Here is a 20,111-nt window from a genome sequence, read left to right as displayed (position 1 = left end):
CCTCCCCATTTCTTCAAGGAATGAATTGTCCAAAGCCAGCCAGCCAGAGGGGAATTTTCCTCTAGGTGTCTCTGTCCCCATTTTTATTCTCCATTTTCTCTCATACACACGCGCATACACACACCCACCCCACGCGCACACACACACACACACTCTTCTTTTGTAGCCTTCCCAGTCCAGCATCACCTTTTCATTACCATAGTGATCTCCCACATCCCAGCACAGTGCTCCCTGAAGCACTTTATAACTCAAACGTGCCCCAGCACCTTTCTCTGTCCCCTGGTGCAATGTGGCCATCCCATGCAGGAGGCACCAGCTGCGCACAGGAGCAGCACATGGTGGCAGGGGACAAGAAGCCGGCGCTGCCAGATGGGTCCTGCCATCCCAGTGGGGCCATGGGCAGGACGCTGTGGATGATATGATTTCATCTGAGCAGACACCTGCACCCGTGCTGGACATAGGGCTTTGCAAAACAGTTATCACCTGCTCTTAAAAAAACAGGAGGGATGGGGCCTGGATTTATTGGATTTGACCAGCAATCCAAAGGTATGCGCACACAGAGGCACCAAGTGCTCTGCTATTGTAGTTCAGGAGAAAGCCCATACCTGCGGCAAACATGCTCCTCTCTCTCCTTTTGGAGTATTTTGCATCCCAACCAAGGGCACGTGGAAGGAGAGGAACAAAAAATCCCTCCAGGCTTTGTCAGGGAGAAATGCGTGGTCACAGTAACACACCACTGCCTTCCCTAGCAATGGGGGATGGTGCGGGAAGCTGGGGGAGGATGGAGGAGAACAAGGCGAAAAGAAAAGGTGGGAGCAATTTTAAATGAAAGGAAAAACTTACATTAAATTATTGCTTTATTTCTGGTTCTATGCAAGTCTCTGACACATTCCACCCTGCCGCCCGAGACATCATGTCTGCCCCCAAACAGCCCAGTAAGGAGGAGAAAGACCTGAAGGGATCCTGCCCAAAAAAGGAGCCTTCCCAAGACTTGGATCTACAGAGGAGTCTCTTAGTTAAAATAAAGTCCCCAGCCAAGGCAAGCCCTCCTACCCAGCAGTGTCTGGTCCCACCAGCATCCCCTGTAGATGGTGAAGGGTGGGAGGGAAAGGGAAGGAAAAGCTCCAGCCCCAGTGTTTTGAGAGGTGTCTTCCCTCCAGACCATGCATGAACGAGGCATCAGGATGTGGAGCAGACCATAACGGAGAGGGCACGGGGGAGAAGTCAACCAAAAGATGAGCACAGGGTGGGAGGAGAGGAATTGTGGCGAGAGTTACCCAGCTCTCCCGCACCTCTCCCTCACCTCTCCCCCCAGCCCCTGCCTCATCGGATGCGGAGGTATGAGGGGATGGAGTAATTGAAGAGCAAGTAGTCCATTTTGTATAAATTAAAGAGTCTCCTTTGGTAGAAAGGGCTAATGTCCTGGAAGAACTGGGCTGTCATGTCGTCCGTTGTCCTGGTGGTCTTGGATGAAGATGGGAACTTGACACTTGTGTCAGCCCCAACCAGCTGAAGGATGTAGTTGGCATCTTCCACCAAGGTTTCGTACTTGCCCACCACGTCGTAGTGGATGATGCAGGGGTGGCAGAGCGAGTGCACCCTCTCCCAGTGCTCGTTGAAGGGCTCCTCCCGCTGCGTCCGTGGATCCAGCAGGTAGTAGACGAACTCCTCAAAGCGCACATCATCCCCGCGCTCCAGGGCCTTGTCACTGGGTTCCTGCCGGTGCCGACGGATGATCTTGGTCCCATAGCGCTTGTGGAAGGCCGTGTTGTAGCTGCGGGTGAACTTGTTGCGGTACGCCGAGACCAGGCGCTCAAAGGGCTCCCGCACGAAGATGAACTTGAGGTAGCTGCGCAGGCGGTGGTTGATCTCGGGGATGCTGTACTCAGAGAGGGTGCGCAGGTTGGATGAGACGTGGGCCTCATTGGCGGGGATTTCCAGTGGGTCCTGGTACTTGCCTTGCCCCGTCAGGACCATCATCACCCGCTTCCAGTTAGTGCAGGCCACTTTGGGCACGTAGCAGTAGAGCAGCCCATGCGTGTCATCCACCACCAAGTGCCGCAAGTCATCCGGCCGCAGGAGACGCCGCTTGCGGGTGTAACGGTTGCAAATGTTGCTCAACAGCTCCCGTCTCTGCTGGTGAATGACCTGCAGTGACGATTGCTCAAACTGAGGAGAAAAAAAAAAGTGATGGTCACCAGCATGCCCAAGCTGATCATGGCCTACACACAACACTTGGCCCACAACTGTCCCCATTCCCTCCCCTTTCCTGGGTCCCATGCGGGATTTTTGGGGGCAGCATTTGCTCTGAACACAAGTTGATTTGGTGCATTTAATCCTTGGACCTGCTGGGGCCAAAACACAGAACAAAATGTGGTGAGGAGCCAGATGGGAAGTCAAGTCAAAGGGGGTGAGGGAAGAACAAGTGGTGCAGAGAGGGTCAACAACCGAACATTTGTTACAGCACCCACACACTGGGCTAAAGCTCACTCTTACACCAGTCCATGGGGGGATACATGGCCTGACACACACACACACACACCCCCCACACACACAGCCCCCCAGGGGCAAAGAGCACAGCCCCTTTGCTGGCACAGGGCCCCGCACACCTCCCGGCTGTGATGGGGCATCACCATGTTGTGCTGATGCCCACACCCACAGCTTGCTGCGAACACCACAGCCAAGAGGCAGAAACGTGGCACGCGAGTGTGGGCATGTACTATGAAAATGGCGTGGGTGTGCTGCCAAGGAAGGGCAAAGGGAGACGGGTGGAGGAAAATGGTCTTTAACGCTGACGGTCGAACCCTGGGGAGCAGACGGGGAGCTGGAGGAGAGGTGGGGTGGCAGGGCATGATGGAGAGGAGTGAGGCGCCGCTGGAGGTGTTGGGGTGGCCCTTCCCAAGGGCTTTGGGTTTCTTCTCCTGAGGGACTTTTTCCACACAGGCCAGTCCAATGCCTCAGCTCTGGTCACAGTCTTCTTTGTCCACAGGGAGGTCCTTTTTCTTTATCCCTTTTGATCCTTGTGTCAAGGCCTGGCAGCCGCTGCACTGGCTTCCCAGGAGTCCAGAGCCCCCCGACCCCTGCCCCAGCTGAGCCACCCCTCCAGATTTGCGGATGTGACCTTTCCTGTCATGGTTTTTCATCAGAAGTCCCAAAATGTCATTAAAACCTGGGGAAGGAAACCATTTCCAGGAACTCAGAAGGGGAAGGTCCCTTCCTCCAACTGCCCACTCCTTCTTCATTTTGCTCACAAGGGTTGGAAGGTTTCGCGTTCAACCCCGAGGCCATTGCTGGGAACCTCCAACAGTCTTGTCCAGGCCACGACCGCTAACGGCTTCACCGCCCGTTTGCTAACCTGAGGCAGCTCTGACCCCACAGAGCTGTTGCTATAATGCAATGCAATGACCCCCATGCCGCAAGGCGACCGTGGCTTCCACTTTGGGGTTGTGAAGACAGTCCCGTCGGCGTCACAGGGTGCCATGGCAAATATCTCTGCAGCCTGCAGAGACGTGACAACCTCAAGGTGAAGGGCAAGGGCAAGCCACCTCGTGGGTCCCTTCATCCTTGCTGCTGACAGCTGTCATCACTTATGCTTGCCAAAGGACACCCTTTGCCAAGCTTCAGGTGCACCCTTACCTCTCCCTGGGGGCCCATAAGGGTTTTTGGGAGGCATCAGAGCCTGGGAGAGGCAGCATTGTGGAGATGGGGCTTTGTAAAGCTCCTGCCAGGAGTTAGGATCCTGAGACAAACTGCCCCTCCTGTGGATGATCCAGCAGACCCGTCACCTTCAGAGGGGCACTAACAGCTGGGCAAAAAGCTCCTCCTGCAAGGGATGAACCACACTCATACCCTTTTGGATCTCATTTCCACAAAAGAAATAACCTTGTCCAGGTCACCTTAGTGACCACTTTCTCCAGGAACCTGCATGGACAGTAACCTGAGACAGGGGCAGGAGAAAGCCTCCCCTCCCTGCTCCTTCCAAGAGGGAGATGATAAGGGAAAATACTCAGATGGAGGAAATGCAGGTCAATAGTCTCTAACTGCCACCAAGAGATGACTTTGACATTGTTGGCTACTTGGATGTGAAGAAGATACAGCACCTAGGGAAGTGATAATCATAGCTGAAGAGGCATTCTCATGGTACACCTCCTTGCGACAGTCAAACATTTCAGCAGAAATTTCTTTTGTTTGGAGGCTCCCCATCACCTTTTAAAATTGGAAACCCTTTTTGCAACTGCTCCAAAAAGAAGAGGCATTTTAATAATGTGATTTTTTTTTCAGGTGTTTTTCCCTGCACTTGCATAATTCAAAACTATTGGACCAGGGAGACAGACAGACAGACACTGTCTGCAGGCATGGCAACAAATAAATGTGACTACTTTTCAACAGCTGTCCACTGGAATAAGTGCATGTCTTGCAGTTATTTCAGAGCAAAATTGCTCCCTTCATTTCCTTTTCTTTAAAAGCCAGAGAAATTAAGTATCACTTCTAAGGAAATAACACCACGACATTCCAGCAGCATTAGGGTTTGCCGGCATCGTGGCCAAGGAAGTTCACATCTGCCATTTTTCCCCGAGCAAACGTAATTCATCTGCTTATAGACATAAAAGCATCAACGTAGACAGTGACACAAAGTGTTGCATATGGAAAGGAGATCTGGCTCTGGCTGCAGCGGGCACTGCCGATGGGCAGTGGGGAGGCAGCGGGGATGGCAGCCAGCTGCAGGGACCACCAGCGTTGCCCTCTGCTTCTTGGGGGCTGCAGAAGATGACTGCCCTGTGGATGTGCAGAGATGCAGGGCACACTTGGTGGCTGGGGCACGTGGCCATGGCCCAGTCCGTCGCACCGGTTGGAGGGTGGTTTCCTGCAGGGAAGTTGTGGACGAGGATCCCTCTGCAAAGACAAGTCTGGCCGCATGGGGGGAAAACTGCCCGCCCAGGGGGGAAATGCAGTAGAAGGAAACAAACACACCCTTTGCAGCTTCAACCACAAACCCTCCCATTGAGCTGCTAAAGGGCAAGTGGGACACCTTCCCTGATGCTGGGTCACCAATGCTGGCTGGGCTGCACGCACCGGGGGCCGGCGAGAGTGAGTGCCCCCTGCCTCAAGCAGTGACCATGGCTTGTCCTGCAGCAGACCCTTGCACGGACGGGGACCCACTAAGCCCACCTGGAGGGGAGCGTTTCCCTGCCCAGACTGTGCCTGGCTGCCCCTGTCTCAGCAGGTGTAGCTGGCACAGCTCAGGGTGATGGAGAAGACTGAGATGTCCCAGGATTATAAACCCCTCGTGGCTGGGTCCAGCTTTATATATGTATATAAATGTATATACATTATACATACATATATGCATGTACATATGTGTGTGTGTGTATATATAGCACCCAACACAGAAGCATCTACCAATTATTAGCTCAGAAAGTGCAGCAATGATGCTCTTGCCCTGCTATGATGGCCCAGAGTTGGCTCTGAAGTCCTCAGATAGTGAAATCTCCTGGGTTTGCCCAGCTATGGCTCAGCCCACCACTAATGAAACCATTTGCCCAAGTACCAGCAAGGGCCATAAGCAGTTTTTTTATCAACAATTACTCCCCAAAGTGGTGTGGTCTTTGCTTTTGGACACGGCCAGAGGTTCAGGCGCGGGGACCTTGGGGGTGGTTGGAGACAGCGCAGTGGCCCGCACACCAGAGGCGTGGAAGAAGGGGTCAACCCCCAGCGCCCCACTCCCTCTTCACCCTATCTCCCTCTCCCTGTGCCCTTACCTGGTCACTCTCATATAGGGCCTGGAGTGGGCTGCGACCGGACTTCCCCTGCCAGGTGGATCTCATAACCCCATCTTCTGCAACTGGAAAAGGAGCGAGAAAAATCAGAGAGGTTGGGAGGGGCTGCTTCCCTCCCCCTCTCTGGAGATGCCCAGTCTCCATGATGATGGGATGAGGCAATGTCCCCCGAGAAGAGACAAATCTGTTTGGCTCTGAGAGAAGATGCTCAAGCAATGCTTGTCCCTCCCTCTTATTTTTTAACAAAACCTGCAGTTTGGGTTCAAAAGGTCCAGACCTAACCTTTAAACAAATAAAAGACCATAAATAAAGATAATGGCTTGTTACAATTTCAAGAGCAACTGGGAACAGTTTGATCCATGTGCATTTGGGAAATGCCACTGTGTGCAGGCTGCATTGGCGAGGGAATGACCCAGGAGGTGACAGGACGCCGACCAGCATCGCCGGCCCCTTGAGGGGCGAGATAGCATTTGTGCTTGGCAGTGATAAGGGGCAGATCCAACACCGGCAGCTCAATGCTGAGCCCCCACAGGCTTGGAGTTTGCATTTCCAGGCTCAGAGACACAGTCATTAATAGACAAATTGGTCAGATACTTTGTCTGACTGAGAAGTTGTTTCAAGTTCTTATTTGCTATTTATTTTTCTTCTTCCCTTCTAAACCAGCAACATCTCCTTGAGTGTTTGAAGCTGAAGGCAGCCACCCAAGCAGTCCTCGCCCCTCTCCTGCCATGCAGATCGGCTGGTTTCATTTTGGAGGTCTATTTGCAGCAGCACCAAACCTGAGGCTGGATCTGGCCAGCCACGAATGCAGCGCCAGACACTCAGTCGGTGACAGATGCTCAAGTTCTCATGCTCATAAATCATGTAGGGATGCAACCACGTTCCAGGCTATGAAGCGTCCGCTTCAGCTGCCATCCCTCAGCCCCAGGGACCTGTTTCCAGCACAGCGTGGGCAGAACCACTTGGCCTGGATATCCCAAACCTAATGCATGGAGCCAGCCGTGACAGGGGTGCAGGCTCTTGCTTGCAGTGACACCTCCAAGCAGCTGTCCCACCTCTCACCCACCCTCTGCTTCTTCTATCTGACCCTCTCTGTTGGCAGAGGATGCCACAACAGTTTTCATATGAGAAGGTTTCTAACCATGGGGGTTGTGCAGCCCTGGAGCTGGCTTCCACGGAGGAAATCACACTGTGAGTTTTAAAATGCAAGATGATGTTTTTTCTGAAGGGGATGACAGGACACGTTGTTCGGGAGATTGTGGCCTGGGAGGTTCTTCCAGTCCTCCAAGTTCCTGCTCCTACAGGGACCTTCTAAAATCTCAGAGGGACGTATGTGATGGAGGGAAAAGCATCTCTCTCAAACCATTTCTGGCAACATGAAGGTTTCTAACACAGAGGCTTTTTGCACGACAATTTGGGGCTCTGGATCTTTTCGTTCACTGACCATCACCAAACAAAAACAAATTTGTTATACAAGCCCCAGATGGCATCTTTTTAACCAAAACAACCAGAAGGAAAAATCCAAATCCCATCTTCATTTTCATGTGCTTGTATTTTGCTTAAATGAAAACTGGTCCAAAGCACAAAGTCACCAGGGTCTAAGCTAAACATTATTCATTCCGGGAGCTGTAATTAGGGGGAAATGACTGCCTGACCTCACAAGATTTCATCAGCAGTGCATGTACACTTGTGCGTTTGTGGGAAATGACACTTCCTGCAGCACTGGATTGATTGAGATGTGACTCAACGAGAAGGTACGGTTTCTTCCTCCATCCCCTGTATCAGTTACTCCACAGGAGGGTGAAACGGCATCTGTGCTAACGAGAGATAAGCGGAAGATCCAACGTACACAGCGCTGAGCTGAGATGCTTGTCCCAGAGGAGCCCCATTTCACATTTCCAGGCTCAGCCCTCTGCAAATGACAGGGAATGAAATCGACCTTGAAAGCTCGACTCACTGCAGCTCGAATCTGCAAGCAGAGAGCATTAAACTCCAGTCCTTTCCTGGACGGGGCTGATAAACTCCTGTTTGATTTAAGAGCGTGACCCTGCTGTGGGCTGTCTGCAAGTGTCCTGCACCACAGCAGACACTTGTCCTATATTTAGTAAAAGCAATGCGGAGGCGTTTGTTTTCGAGATTAACACGTGTAGCCACCAGAACCTTTCTTATGAGGGACATAAGCAAACCCCGGGTGGTTCAGGCTGACCTGAAGCTGCTAGAAATGCAAATTGCTTGTGCTGGCACTGCACAGGGGAGCGTGGAAAAGCCGTCCCAGGGAAAGGCTTCAGCGCCCGGTGCAGGGTCAGGTCATGGCCCGGGCTGGCTCGGCAGGAGGCTCTTTAGGGTGAACAAAAAGCGAATCTGCAGTAAAGCGGGGAGCGAGCAGAGGTCGGGCAGGTCAGATCTGTGCTCTGACTGCTCTGGGCTGCGCCTTTCAGTGCTGCTGAGGCAGGGGAACAAGCCTGGCCAGGGACTGCTGCACCTCGCATGAATCTTGCCAACAGCCCCAGCAGAAACGTTGCAAAATGGATTTCCTCCAGCCTTTCCCCAGCGCAAGATCTGGCAGAGAAGAAGGCGTCTTCTCCGGCTAGCAGCAAACCCCCTGGGATCTCCACTATGCTCATGCTGTACAGGGTTCCAGAAAAACAGGGGAAGAGAAAAAAAAAAGGAAAAAAAGCTGCCAGGCTGCTCCCGTGCGGCTGGAGGAGCCCGGGAGCACTGCGCTGGCAGGGGGAAGACGCCAGCGCTCCACGCTCACTGCATCTTGCCAGCTTTTGCTCTCCAAAGTGATGACACCATCTCCTGCCCAGGGCGCTCGCCAAACCCTTCAGAGCAAATGTCTGGCCCAATGGCAGGTTTTTACAAGGCTCCAACTGCAGGAAGTCTCCCCCCTCAGAAACCGTCTGCTCGTGCTACACGCGGCGTCCCAAGGAGAAAAGCAAACGGGCTCCTGGCTGGGCCATGAGGATGACTTTTGAAGACAGTGTTAAACCCTGCGGCAGAGGGGGAGATGCAGCAGCTGCAACCGCGTGCGGCTCCACACAGCACCATGCCGGCACCGGTGCATGCGGAGGGCAGCAGCCGATCTGTGTGCCCCATGGGACCAAAGCATCCATCCTCTTCAGGGCTGGGGTCAGAGCGGCTGCAAATGCCTGCGGCCGGCAGTGTGCGCTCGAACGGAGACAAGTCCGGGCCACCTGTGCCCAAAGCATCCCCAAAACACCTGGGATCGCCCAGTAAAGCAACATTGGCCGTCACAGCGGTAGGCATGCCAGGGCTGCAGCGTCCTGCCTGAGCCAGCGGGAAGCTGTAGACAGTGATTTAACAGAGTCCAGCCCCCCTAAGACCAGGCTTTGCCACCTAACACAGCTCTGCCCCATGACCCCAAGCTGTGGCCATCCCCTGTTCACCATGCCTCAGCCCCAGCACCTGCAATGTCTCTGCTGATGCACTCCTCTCCCAGTCCTCCCCCGTCGCCAGACCCTGGGTCCTCATCATGCAGCTCTAGGAACACAGCTCATCCCTAATTTGAACACAAAACCCCACCTCCCCAGCTGCTCCATCCCAACCACCTCATCATGCAATTCCACAGCGTGCTCCCATCCTGGGGTCTCTCCCCACCCTGTCCCCTAATTGCTGTCCCCATCCTCTCCTTGCCTTCACCACCTACCCCAAGCAGGCAATGGCCCACCTTAGGAAGGCTGAGCTCAAGGGGCTCCACAGCTGGCTGAACTGCACAGCTGGAGAGGAAACCAAACATGGAGGGGGAGCCGGAAAAAGGCTAGATTCTTGATCTGTGCCTGTTTCTTCCATCAATCTGGGATACAGCCTGGACTGTGAGGAGGTGGAGGGAAGAAGAGGGCAGATGGGCAATGGCATTTACACATCCCTCTTCTTCCACTCGTTCATGCTGAGAGCAAATCAATCACCCCATCCCCTGTATGTTGGCTTACCCATCCCTGGGATGCTCCTGGGACTCCAAGAAGTTTGAGAAGGCCAGGGAATACTGAAATATATGACAGTGTTGAGGAGGGAGTATCATCAGAATAAATTAATGGTTCGTGCTGTGTTTTGGCACCATGGCCCTGAGTACAGCAGGATCTTCCATCATGGGGGAGCTGCCAAGATCTTTTCATCCTGGCTTTCCTCCTGACTTTATAGCTCGTTACTGAGGTTCCCAGATTCCACCACATGCAGTGGTAATCCTCGGAAATTTAGCATTGCCACAATTGCATCCGAAAGCAGGGACGTCACTTAGCCAAGGTATATCAAGTTTCTAAAGGGGAGAAAACATCAACCCTTGGCAACTGCTGGATCACCATTTGGATAACAAGTATCAAGGACAGTGTACGTCCATGATCCACGGACAAAATGTTTGTCATTGAGACGGGCAGAAGGAAATACCACATTTGTCCTTTGCATCTTCAAAGGATGAGGCAAGAGAATAGGAGTGATGCAGAGCAAGAGACCGAAAACCCCATGCTAAGGCAGTAACATTGACCAGAAATCACTGAATGAGATGAGCCTGAAAGGGAGCTCAGGCATGTTTTGGAGTCTCCTGTGCTACAAGTGCTTCCAGCCTTTCCTTCAGAGCTTAAAAAGGCAACGCGCTCCCTCCCTCCTTTCCCCCTACAGCCCAGATTTTAGTGCTGTCCCATCAAAACCAAAGCTATTCTCTTGCAGCGGTGTGACATCAATACCACAGCAGGATCTGGGGTTTCAATGACTTGCCAGCTCTCTTTGGAAAAGGGAATAGATTTTAAAGCTGTGAATATTTAGGTGTACTAGCTGATTGCGAAGACAGCCAGACATGTGAGGTGAGGGAAAGACTGGATCATGCCCATCCCAGACTTCTGGAAGCACCAGTGAAAGAATTTGCTGTTTTGGCTGCAGAGACTCTTAATTATGGAGGGAGGTTCTCTGCAACCACAACAGCAAATCCAGTGCCTGAATTGAAGAGTTTGGCTAGAAGACAGGATTCAGGCAGCGACAAGCCTGCTAGGCTGACATCAGCATTTCCAAGGCTTTAGAAAACAGTCTGAAGGAAAGAAAACAATTAAAAGATGTGGGTGCGACTGAATAGGGGAATAAAATCAACATGGCATTTACTAAGCGCAGCTTATATCCGTGCAACCTGATCTGTCAATAAAATAAGCCTTTTCTGTAGATCAATTCTATGTGGTAGATCTTTACCCAGATATATGTAATGCATGAGATATGACATACCACAGGAAATAAGTACTTCAAACAGAGAAGATAAAGTTTAAAAGGTGAACTGTAAGGTACACAAGCAACTGGAAAGCAGGCGGCATTTAAATGGGAAATAATGGGCAGAGGCAGATTTCTAGTAAAATACCTCTAAGATTGGCTTCAGGAATGAATTGACATAAAAATAGAAAGATACTGATGATGGACAAAGCATTGAGAAAGGCTGCCATGGCAGGGAGAGACTGAAACACCAAACAGGGAAACTAAAGCTTTGTCCTGGACCAGGGGAATGGAAATGCAACAGAATTTAATTTCACAATGTTGGAATTCAGCAGTTTCTGCTACTTCGCTGCTGGAAGTGGCAGGAGGTCCCAGGTGCATTAGTTCTGGGCTATCAGCTGCCAGTGTGACAGTCATAAAAAAGGCAAATGAAGTCCTGAAACGTATCAGGTGAGGTATTAGCCATAGCAGCAAAAAAAAAAATACTATTATTCATAGCATTGGCGACCCTCACCTGCAGCACTGACAGCTCTGCTCTCCTGGCACCAAGGCAGATCCAGAGCTGCTGAGAAGGGCTGCGAAGCAACCGGGCGATCCCAGGACTTGCTGCCGCATGGGAGGCTGCAAGGGATGAGCTGAGCCGGGATGTAATTGTCCCCTGGGAACGGGCCAGCAGAGGGGGACTGGGGGTGTTTCACATGCAGGACATCTTCATGCCAACTTGCTCAGGTGCCAAATAGGAAGAGGTTTGGAAACCCCAAATCAGTGGGAGTCTGGTGAAGATGCAGCAGGAGGAATCTCAACTCCTTTTGGGCTGGAGGATGGAGCTTTCAGGCATTTTCCAGGCTGGACTCTGGGGCCACAAAGAGCCAAAAGCTCCACTCATGGTCTCCAATAAGAAACACCGGAGAGGGTTAAAACCTGGAGATTCAGTGGTCTCCAGCCAAGGGAAGTGAAGAGAGAGCACGTGTGCTTGCACGTGAGTGTGCACCCCAGAGGCCCCAAGGAGCTAATCCCGACCCCACCACTGCCTCCCCGCTGCTGTCTCACAGCCCCAGATTCGCTTCCTGTTGTGTCTGCGCAAAGCCTAAAAAAAGAGAAAAAATAATTGTGGTGCCTGGCCACCTGAAATGATCAGTCTGAGTGTTAATTACAGCCTGCGACTCCCAGCGGGTGAGTGGGATAGGTGCTTGTGTGTACTGTAGGAAGACCCAGCTCTCAGGGCAGCTCCTCTTGGGGGCATCTGAGATATGCTCTGTCTCAGGCCAAAAAAAAAGCTCTGAACTTGAGGGAGGGGGGGTGTGAATCCATCACATTTGTGATGGATTTGTGATGGATTCTGGATTTGAACATAGGAAATGGTATTGGTGACACGAATTAACTGCCTGGCATACATGGCACATGCATAGCTGCGCAGCTGAACTGTATTTATAGGATAAAGGTTTTATGGTGGGAAACAAATAAGAACAATATTACCACTTTATATCGAAAGGGGAAACAACACCCGGAGCTCTCTAGTGTAAAGGGATCAGCACTTGTCTAACGTCAGTCACTGGAAGACCCAGAAATTGGGACCTGGATCTCTTTGTGGGCACAGCAATGAGCTTTTCCAGACTTTGCTGGTTTTGACTCTTCTCTGGCACCTGTCATGGGTGATGAATGAGTGCTTCGGTCCTACCAGGGATGGCTCACTCGTCCCTGACTGTAGAAACGCAGCCCCGCTTTGTGAAGACAGGCTCCTCGCTATTAAAATAACTGCACCCAAGAGACACAGAGAAGGATCCTGCCATCTAATTTAAGAAATGATATTGAGACTGCCTTATTCAAAGCCAAATCCTAGCTGCAGCCACTGGCTGCTGAATCTATCCCATTTTCGATTTTAACATCCAAGAGGAAAAAAAAAGAGAGAGGAAAAAAAAAAAAGGAAATAGAGCTTGACAGCAGCAGTGATAGATCCAGACAGTTCCTGCAGTCTGAGCTCAGTTTTCCCTCCCGGTTTGATAGCAAAGCCTGGGACCCACTGCCCAGTTGGCGGCTGGACACTTCAACTGTGTGAGGATGGTCCAGGGCACAGAGGCCAAGAAATCACACGTGGAAGCAGCAGTTGAACCCCTGGGCAGTGGCCTGTGCTCTGTGTGAAGAGCTGCCCTGCCTGGAAGGATCAGAGCTATTGGGTCGAACAGTGCTGGTCTCAAGGAAGCAAAGTTTAAGTCTAGGAAGTTCTGGCTTTTATGCTTGGGCTTGTACTGGTAGAGAACACATTTGCTGTATTTCCACCTAAGCACAAGGGTTGATTGATTGTTGTTTTGTTGTTTGGTTTTTTTTAAAGATACTTTTCAAAACGAGGGTGATAGGGGATCCCAAACACCAAAATCCCCCACCAAACTCCAGACCCAACAACTTAACACTGCTGAAGGTAGTGACCTCCATTTGACAGAGAAGAGGACCAAATTAGCGACCATTTGCTTTCTTTGCATGCTGCATTCAGCTGTGAAAAAGTGTGGCAATTCTGGCATTCACATCCTTACATATCTTCAGAGCTAAGGGAGCACCTCTGGGAACTAAAACCAACACCCATTCCTATTTTTATTCTTACAGGAAGGTTCTGATTTGGGAATGCGAATTTTCGGCTTCAGCAAAGAGGCAAATCCAATCTACTTAGATTCCTGCAACTGCTCATTTCTACTGCATCTAAAAAGCTGGGGATATAGACAAGAGAGGCTGAATTAAAATGCTAGAGAAGAAAGGAAAAGAAGTCTAACAGAGCCACATGCTTGATTTGCTTAAATGCATCCTTCAGCTTTGTGAATTCAGACACAACCACCGCTGGGGAGCTGCAAGTAAAATGAGGAGCAGGAGATGTAACTTCATCCAGGTGTTTGCTCCCAGAACCACCTCAGTGGCTTGATGAATTGTCCTGAAAAACTCAGGTCTGCTCAAGCATCTTCTCTGCCAAGGCCAAAGATCCCCCACATGCAATGGTGATGTGGGGAGGCGAGGGGGGGGGGACACGGCTGCTGTGTGAGGCCACATGATGAGGGGGTGACCACAACACAAGAGTGCAGCAAGACGTGTCCTCTAGCACGGCCCCGCAGCACCTCGCTGTCCGCTCAGCCGGCAGCGCCTGCTTGATTTGCTGTTCTTAAAGACGGTAAACAGACAGCAGCCCTTGTCCCCTGTCACACTGCTGTGTCACACTGGCAGCTACCTCCAACGGGTTAGGTGGGACCCTGCCTCTCACCGTCTTGCAGCACCACTGGGAAAATGTGTATTCCCACGGCTCACAAGGGAAAAGGGAACATCCTAAGTACTTTGGATGCGGGCCACAGGACTTGAGGCCATAGTGTGGGAAATCTGGGGTGGACGGCAAACGCCGGAGACCTGGCTGAGGCTGCACAGGAGAGTGGCAGTGGAAACACGGGAGCAGTACCTCCCGCTGGGGGAGAGCCAAGAGCGTCAGTCACAGCTAAGAACATTGATCCCTGAATCTGCAAGACATGACAGGCGCCGTTCTGCCCCCAAAAGTGAAACAATGACACAACAACCGCGTACAAAGATCGCAAGCAAGTGCTTGTTCTGCAGTGCAGCCCCAACCACTGCCTTTCTGGGCATGCAGGGGGTCGGCGAGAGAACCAGGGTATGCCCGAGGCATTTCAGACTTGCATGGCAGCCTCCGGACCTCTGCCAAGGGCCTGCGGGAGCCACCAGGGATGAGCAGATTTGGAAGGAGCTCTCTTACCAGGTAGCAGGCCAAGTTTTTTCCTACATCTCCAGAGCTGAGGTTTGTCTGCTAGACAGCTGATGGGTATCTCTGCACTTTGTTTACACTCCGGTGGTAGGAGATTGTGCCCCTTGGGCACGCTCAGAGGTAGTGGGCAGCATCCATGCCCCATTCTGGCAGGTACACTTGGCAGCAGAGCACATACAGGACTAAGCATTTTGGGGAGATGGAGCATTTCAAGGTGAACAGCAATGTTCAGACGGGCACAAGCAATAGAAAAAAGTAACCAGCCCTATGGAGAACAACCAGAAGAGATGTTTTCTGATCTTTCCGCAGGCCTCTCCCATGCACAGCACTGCTCCCCAAGCAGTCGCATTACAGAAAAGGGGAGAGCTCAGATATTGACCTGCGACAGCCCCAGCTAAGCCCACCTGACACAGCTTCCACATGGTGGACAACAGATCCCCTTGGAGAAAACGCTGTATTTCACCTCTTTTGTTTATCCTGGGGCTGTGCCAGCAAGTGGTGAGCAGGAGGAGTGATGGAGGGGAGCTGGCATCAACTTGCAAAACTCTGTAGCTCTAATATTTACAATACAAACGTACGTTTCTTGTTCCAGACCCACATCCTCCATAGCTCGGGAAATGCCCCTGTGGCCCCTCCCATCTTTGCCTCTCTTTGCATGGTGTTTTCCTCCCCAGTTATGGCTTGTTCCATCTGTTCTGCCTTGTGACAACGTCCTCTTGCAGAGGCTCAGAACAGACACAGGTGACCATTCGTTCCCATCAGCAGGTGAGCAGTGAGTGACTCCTGTGCAGGAGGTTATGTGGACATGGGCAACAGGTTGCCACCTAACGCAGCCCTGTGCAGTGTGGTCACAGGCAGACCCACCGCCGTCCGCCTCTGATATTACTCCTGCTGACGAACAAGCCAGTAATATATAACCCAACCTATTCCTGACAGCCTGCCCTCTGCTCTGCGGGCCAAGCCTTGCTAAAGGCTGGCTGGCTCTGCATTTCTCTCTGCTGAGGTAGAGGCGGCATAGAGTCTGTCGGAGATGTCTGTCACAGCTCACTTGTTAGGGAAAGGGAATAATCCTCCGTTCTCCATCAGACCTGCCCCTGCCAGCTCCTCTCCCATTGCCTGCAGCAGAGCGACAACCTGGAGCATCCTGGGGAGCAGGAGGACCTGCCCCTCGCTTGCTCCAGAGCATTTTCAGACATTATAGCAAACCAAGGGGCAGGATACCGCTGAGCTGACTAGCTCGGGACGGCTGAAAGAACTGCACAGGGTGCCATGCATCTGCACCAGGACCCAACTAAACGCCTTGATCCTGTACACTTCTCCCTGGAGGGACGGGCAATGGGAGCATTATGAACAGGACCTCCAAGGGGAGCCCAAGGTCTGTAGCTGGTTGTACCCCTGCAAGGGTCCTGGAGCAAGTCTTTCCCAGATAACCCAGCCAGGCTAATGTAGCGTATCAGAAGGGCAGGATTAGAGTCACCGTTGTGCTCCTGCTTCCTTGCGCAGGTCAGCAGGCAGGCTGAAACCAGGACAACATCCCTGTCCCCTGCAAAACCACCACATGATTTAATGGCATCCCTCCACGTCACCAGCTGAGCCACAACTCTCAGGCATTGGCATGGGACCTGGAAGCTCAACTGTCCCTCTGAAACCACTGGATAGTGTCTTCTCTCACCAGCACTGCATCCTAACTCTCAGGCTCAGAAACTGCCTCCAGATAGCTTGGGTTTGGGCCATACAACTCTATTTTCAAGCACAGCCACCACCTGGATGTTGTCAGCCCGGTTATCCCCCACAGCAAAGGTCCATCTCCAGCCAGGCGCCATCTCTCACAAGGAGCAACACAGCAGCTTGGCAGCTGTCACTGGTGTCAGACCCCCCAGGAGCACGGACAACCAAAATATGTCTGTTCTCGCAGGGATGGGAAGTAAAACACACACATGAGTCTGAAGCTCATCTGCTTGTCCATCAGAGGGATTAACGAAGAGTATTTAATTTCTCTCACCATTACAAGACTGCTGCTATGAGTTTGTATAAGGTTCAACAGTACCCACACGACATGGTGGGCTGGAAAACACCTACCTGCTCACTTAGGGGCTGAGCAACAGATCATTGGAAGTTCTGGCTCAGGTGGTGCAACACACCCTTGTTTAGAGGTCCTGCTGAATCAGCCAAGTACAGGATTGTGCCCAGAGACACTGCGGTACCAGCAGCCCAGCCTGCTGGGACTGCTCCCCATGGGAAGGGAGAATGCTCCAGTCGGCGGTTCATGTGGTCCTGACTTAAAGCTGTTTCATTCAGCAGAAATTAAACCAACCGAGTGACTTGAACTTGGCCGGATCAGACAGAACTGAGTCCCAGCAGCACAGGGATGCTTGAAAGCTTAGCTCAGGCTTTTTTTCCACCGCTACACATTTTCTACCATCCCCCCTAGCCCTTTTGAAACAGCCAACCCCCCCCCCTTGCTCCCCTCACCTCCCAGCACTTAGAAACTGCAGAGGGCTAAACAGAGATGCGTTGTGAGGAGGTCACCCACAAAGCTAAGGGAAAAAAACACAAATAAAAGCAGCTCAGAGGCAAACCTGAGTGGGGCAAGACAGGACGTGCACATGAGGAGGTTTACACAGAGAACAGCCCACATACAACAGGCACCACAACCTGCAGCAGTGAAAGACAAATCTCTTCTCCCATCAGCTTGGACAGATGAACCTGCACACATTTGCATATGGGAGAAAGTGGTTTTGCAGCACCACAGGCACCAGGGTCACCTAGAATTGATGTTATAGCTGCCATGGTAAAGCACCATTTCAGGGCAAGATGAGGGAGGGGTGCAGAGCAAGGATGAAGACTGCACAGTGGTCCACCCTCTTCCTCTTCTCCAGTACCTAGCTAAAACATGTCCCATCCCCACGGAGCCAATGGAGGGGTCCTACCAGCCCCTATCACACAGACTCTCCTCCCCTGGAAATCTCCCCCTTTTCCCCAAATGACTCTTTTGGCTTTCTGGGAAGCTACTTAAGGCCGACTCCAAGCAGCCACAGATGGCTCTTGAAGGGTGATGGGGCACCCCATCCCCAGCACCCATTTTCAGCCCACATCTCTGCTGATGAGGCACCCCCAGTACCTCCTTCCCAGCCATGTTCCTCAAAAGAGGTACCACAGGTGGTGACCTCTGAGGTGACACTTCCCGTTCTGAGGAGGTACAAACCTCCTAGACAAGAGGGAAAGGAGCATTTTCCAACCTTCTTCCACCAAATGCACATGCTCCACAGCTAGTATTCCCTGGGACAAACCCTTCTGCAGCATTTCCATCCTCAAACCACGTGGTTCCTACACACACACAGTTCTGAAGGTATTGGGGATCCCCTGACCGCACTGTTACAAGGTGTGCATGGGCTCTCCCCAATGCCCAAGATTACTTCCTCTGGGAAGGAGATGAAAGGAGGTGTCACCTCCTAACAATAATACCCTTGTTTGCAGCAGAACCTTGCAGCTTCTCCAGAGTCCCAGGGCTGTGTGGCACAACTGGATGGTAATGGCAGCCAGGCTCCCTGGCACTAATGACACTCTCCCTCCAGCCAAGAAACACACTCTAAGAGGGGACAATGAGTCATTATTTTACATGGGATAATTTGATGGACCGCACCGCCCTTAACAGGAAAAATCATTCATTCTTCTCGGCATGTGCCCTTTTGGCTGGAAGGCAGCTGTCCATGGGCAAGAGAGGGACAAAGGGGTATGATGCCTCCAGGAAATGTTAGTTCAGGGTGTGGACAAAGGTCCTAAGCTATTCTCTATGGAAAGTGATGAATGAAGAGCCACGCAGAGGGGTGAGTACACATCCTGCTCTCGTTCCAGCCAGACAGGGAATGGACGAGCCTGCCAGAACCAGCAGTGGTTGTGGTGAACGTCTGGGGGTGGAAACGCACGGTCTCAGGGAATTGAAGCGGGACCAAAAATCCAAGCACACCTGCCTCCACCTGTGCGTGAGATCCTTGATGTCTGTACGCAGTTGTCTGCTGTCTGGGACCCTGTGCCTGGGGCTCACGGGACAGGAGTGCCTCTGGCATGTGGCACTGGGGGATGGAGCAGCAGCAGAGCTGCATCACCCATCTGTCTGACATTGGGGCACTCACACCATCCACAAAGTGCAAATTACTCCCAGCATGGGGCCCTCACGCACAGAAATATGAGGGCAGACAGGCATAAGGACAACCCAGGAGCCCTAAGTGTATTAAATGCACTCACGTGGTTTCCAGCCTGCTGGCAAAAGGCAGATGGATGCTCCCTGCTTCCTCTGTGCGGGGTTGCAATGCCCCTTGTTCATGGCTGTCACCTCTCCATAAACAATTCCATGCTTGATGACTTATGCTGGATACAAGAAAACTGCAGACAGAAGATACGGGGCATTCATTCGGCCTCCAGCGCAAAGTGCCTCCAGCACTAAGCGCCACCAGACTTCAGGTTTCTCTGTTTGGATCCAGCTCAACACAGACACGTTGACTTTCATAGGAAAATGCCTCAGCCCAGCCACTCAAATGCTGTGGCAACCTTTGTAGGACAGGCAATGCCACTGTGCCAAGAACAACAGCAGACGCCTCTTGAAGGGCTGGCGAGACAGAGGCAGCAGCCTTGCAGCTGACCTGACCCCCTTCCCAACCGCAGTCTCCTGCTGACTGTCCCCCTTCTCACTGACTTTTCAGTATCTTCTCTTCTAGCTCAAACATGTCCCGACCAAGATCCTAACCAAGAATCACACCTGAACAGGGCTTTCTGACAGGTAACACACAGGGCTGGCACAGAAATGTGACAGTAAGACCTATTTCACATCACCACCCCTGTCCTCCACTGAAAGGATCCAGAAAATACCTCTCCAACGGGCACCTTCTTCATTCTCACTCCTCAGGGTCTGCTGTCCCTTTGGCACAGACCATGGCTGGAGCCAGGATGCTGGGCGAGATCAACCACTGCTGCAACATAGCCTGCATGCCTCATTCAATGCCACATGGGGCGTGGGATGGGAGGGGGGCAGTGGTCCAATATTCAGAGCTATTTGTTTTTTTCTCTAAACCACTATAAAAGAGGGGTGTCTGCTGAAAGTGCTCCAAAGAAACATGGCAAGCACTTCTGACAATGTAATCTCTGCTGTCCATTTCTATTAAACCTCCTACAGATTTAACAGGAACGGGTGCCGACTTTTCACCATCAGAGGCATGCAAGCACTCCCAGCTGCTGCAAAGCTAGCGCAACCCTGCGTGCAGCCCCCCCCGCCAGCGCCCTTTGGAGGGGCACTTCCCAGCAAGCTGCTGGAGCACTTGCGTGTCAAAAGAGACAATGGACTCGTGTGTGCGTTTTGCTTCTCGTGCCTAGACGACAAACCC

At 52.0% G+C, this 20,111-nt stretch overlaps 1 protein-coding gene across 3 annotated transcripts in view; it reads right to left on the bottom strand.

Annotated features, from left to right (window-relative positions):
• Positions 1 to 839: 839 nt before the first annotated feature.
• CHST13 (carbohydrate sulfotransferase 13) overlaps positions 840 to 20,111 on the bottom strand; it is a 68,082-nt gene continuing 48,810 nt past the window's right edge. For all 3 annotated transcript variants that reach the window (XM_076346398.1, XM_076346399.1, XM_076346397.1), the window contains 2 exons: positions 5,760 to 5,842; positions 840 to 2,169 (listed from right to left, as the gene is read on the bottom strand). In XM_076346398.1, coding sequence (XP_076202513.1) covers positions 1,324 to 2,169; positions 5,760 to 5,825 — 912 coding nt within the window. In that variant the 5' untranslated portion in view covers positions 5,826 to 5,842 and the 3' untranslated portion in view covers positions 840 to 1,323. The remainder of the gene's footprint in view (positions 2,170 to 5,759; positions 5,843 to 20,111) is intronic.

This window comes from Aptenodytes patagonicus, chromosome 8 (assembly GCF_965638725.1).
Source record: "Aptenodytes patagonicus chromosome 8, bAptPat1.pri.cur, whole genome shotgun sequence".
In the NCBI taxonomy this organism is placed as follows: domain Eukaryota; kingdom Metazoa; phylum Chordata; class Aves; order Sphenisciformes; family Spheniscidae; genus Aptenodytes; species Aptenodytes patagonicus.
The sequence above is the reverse complement of the archived record's forward strand: the minus strand, read 5'-3'. Positions and strand labels throughout refer to the sequence as shown.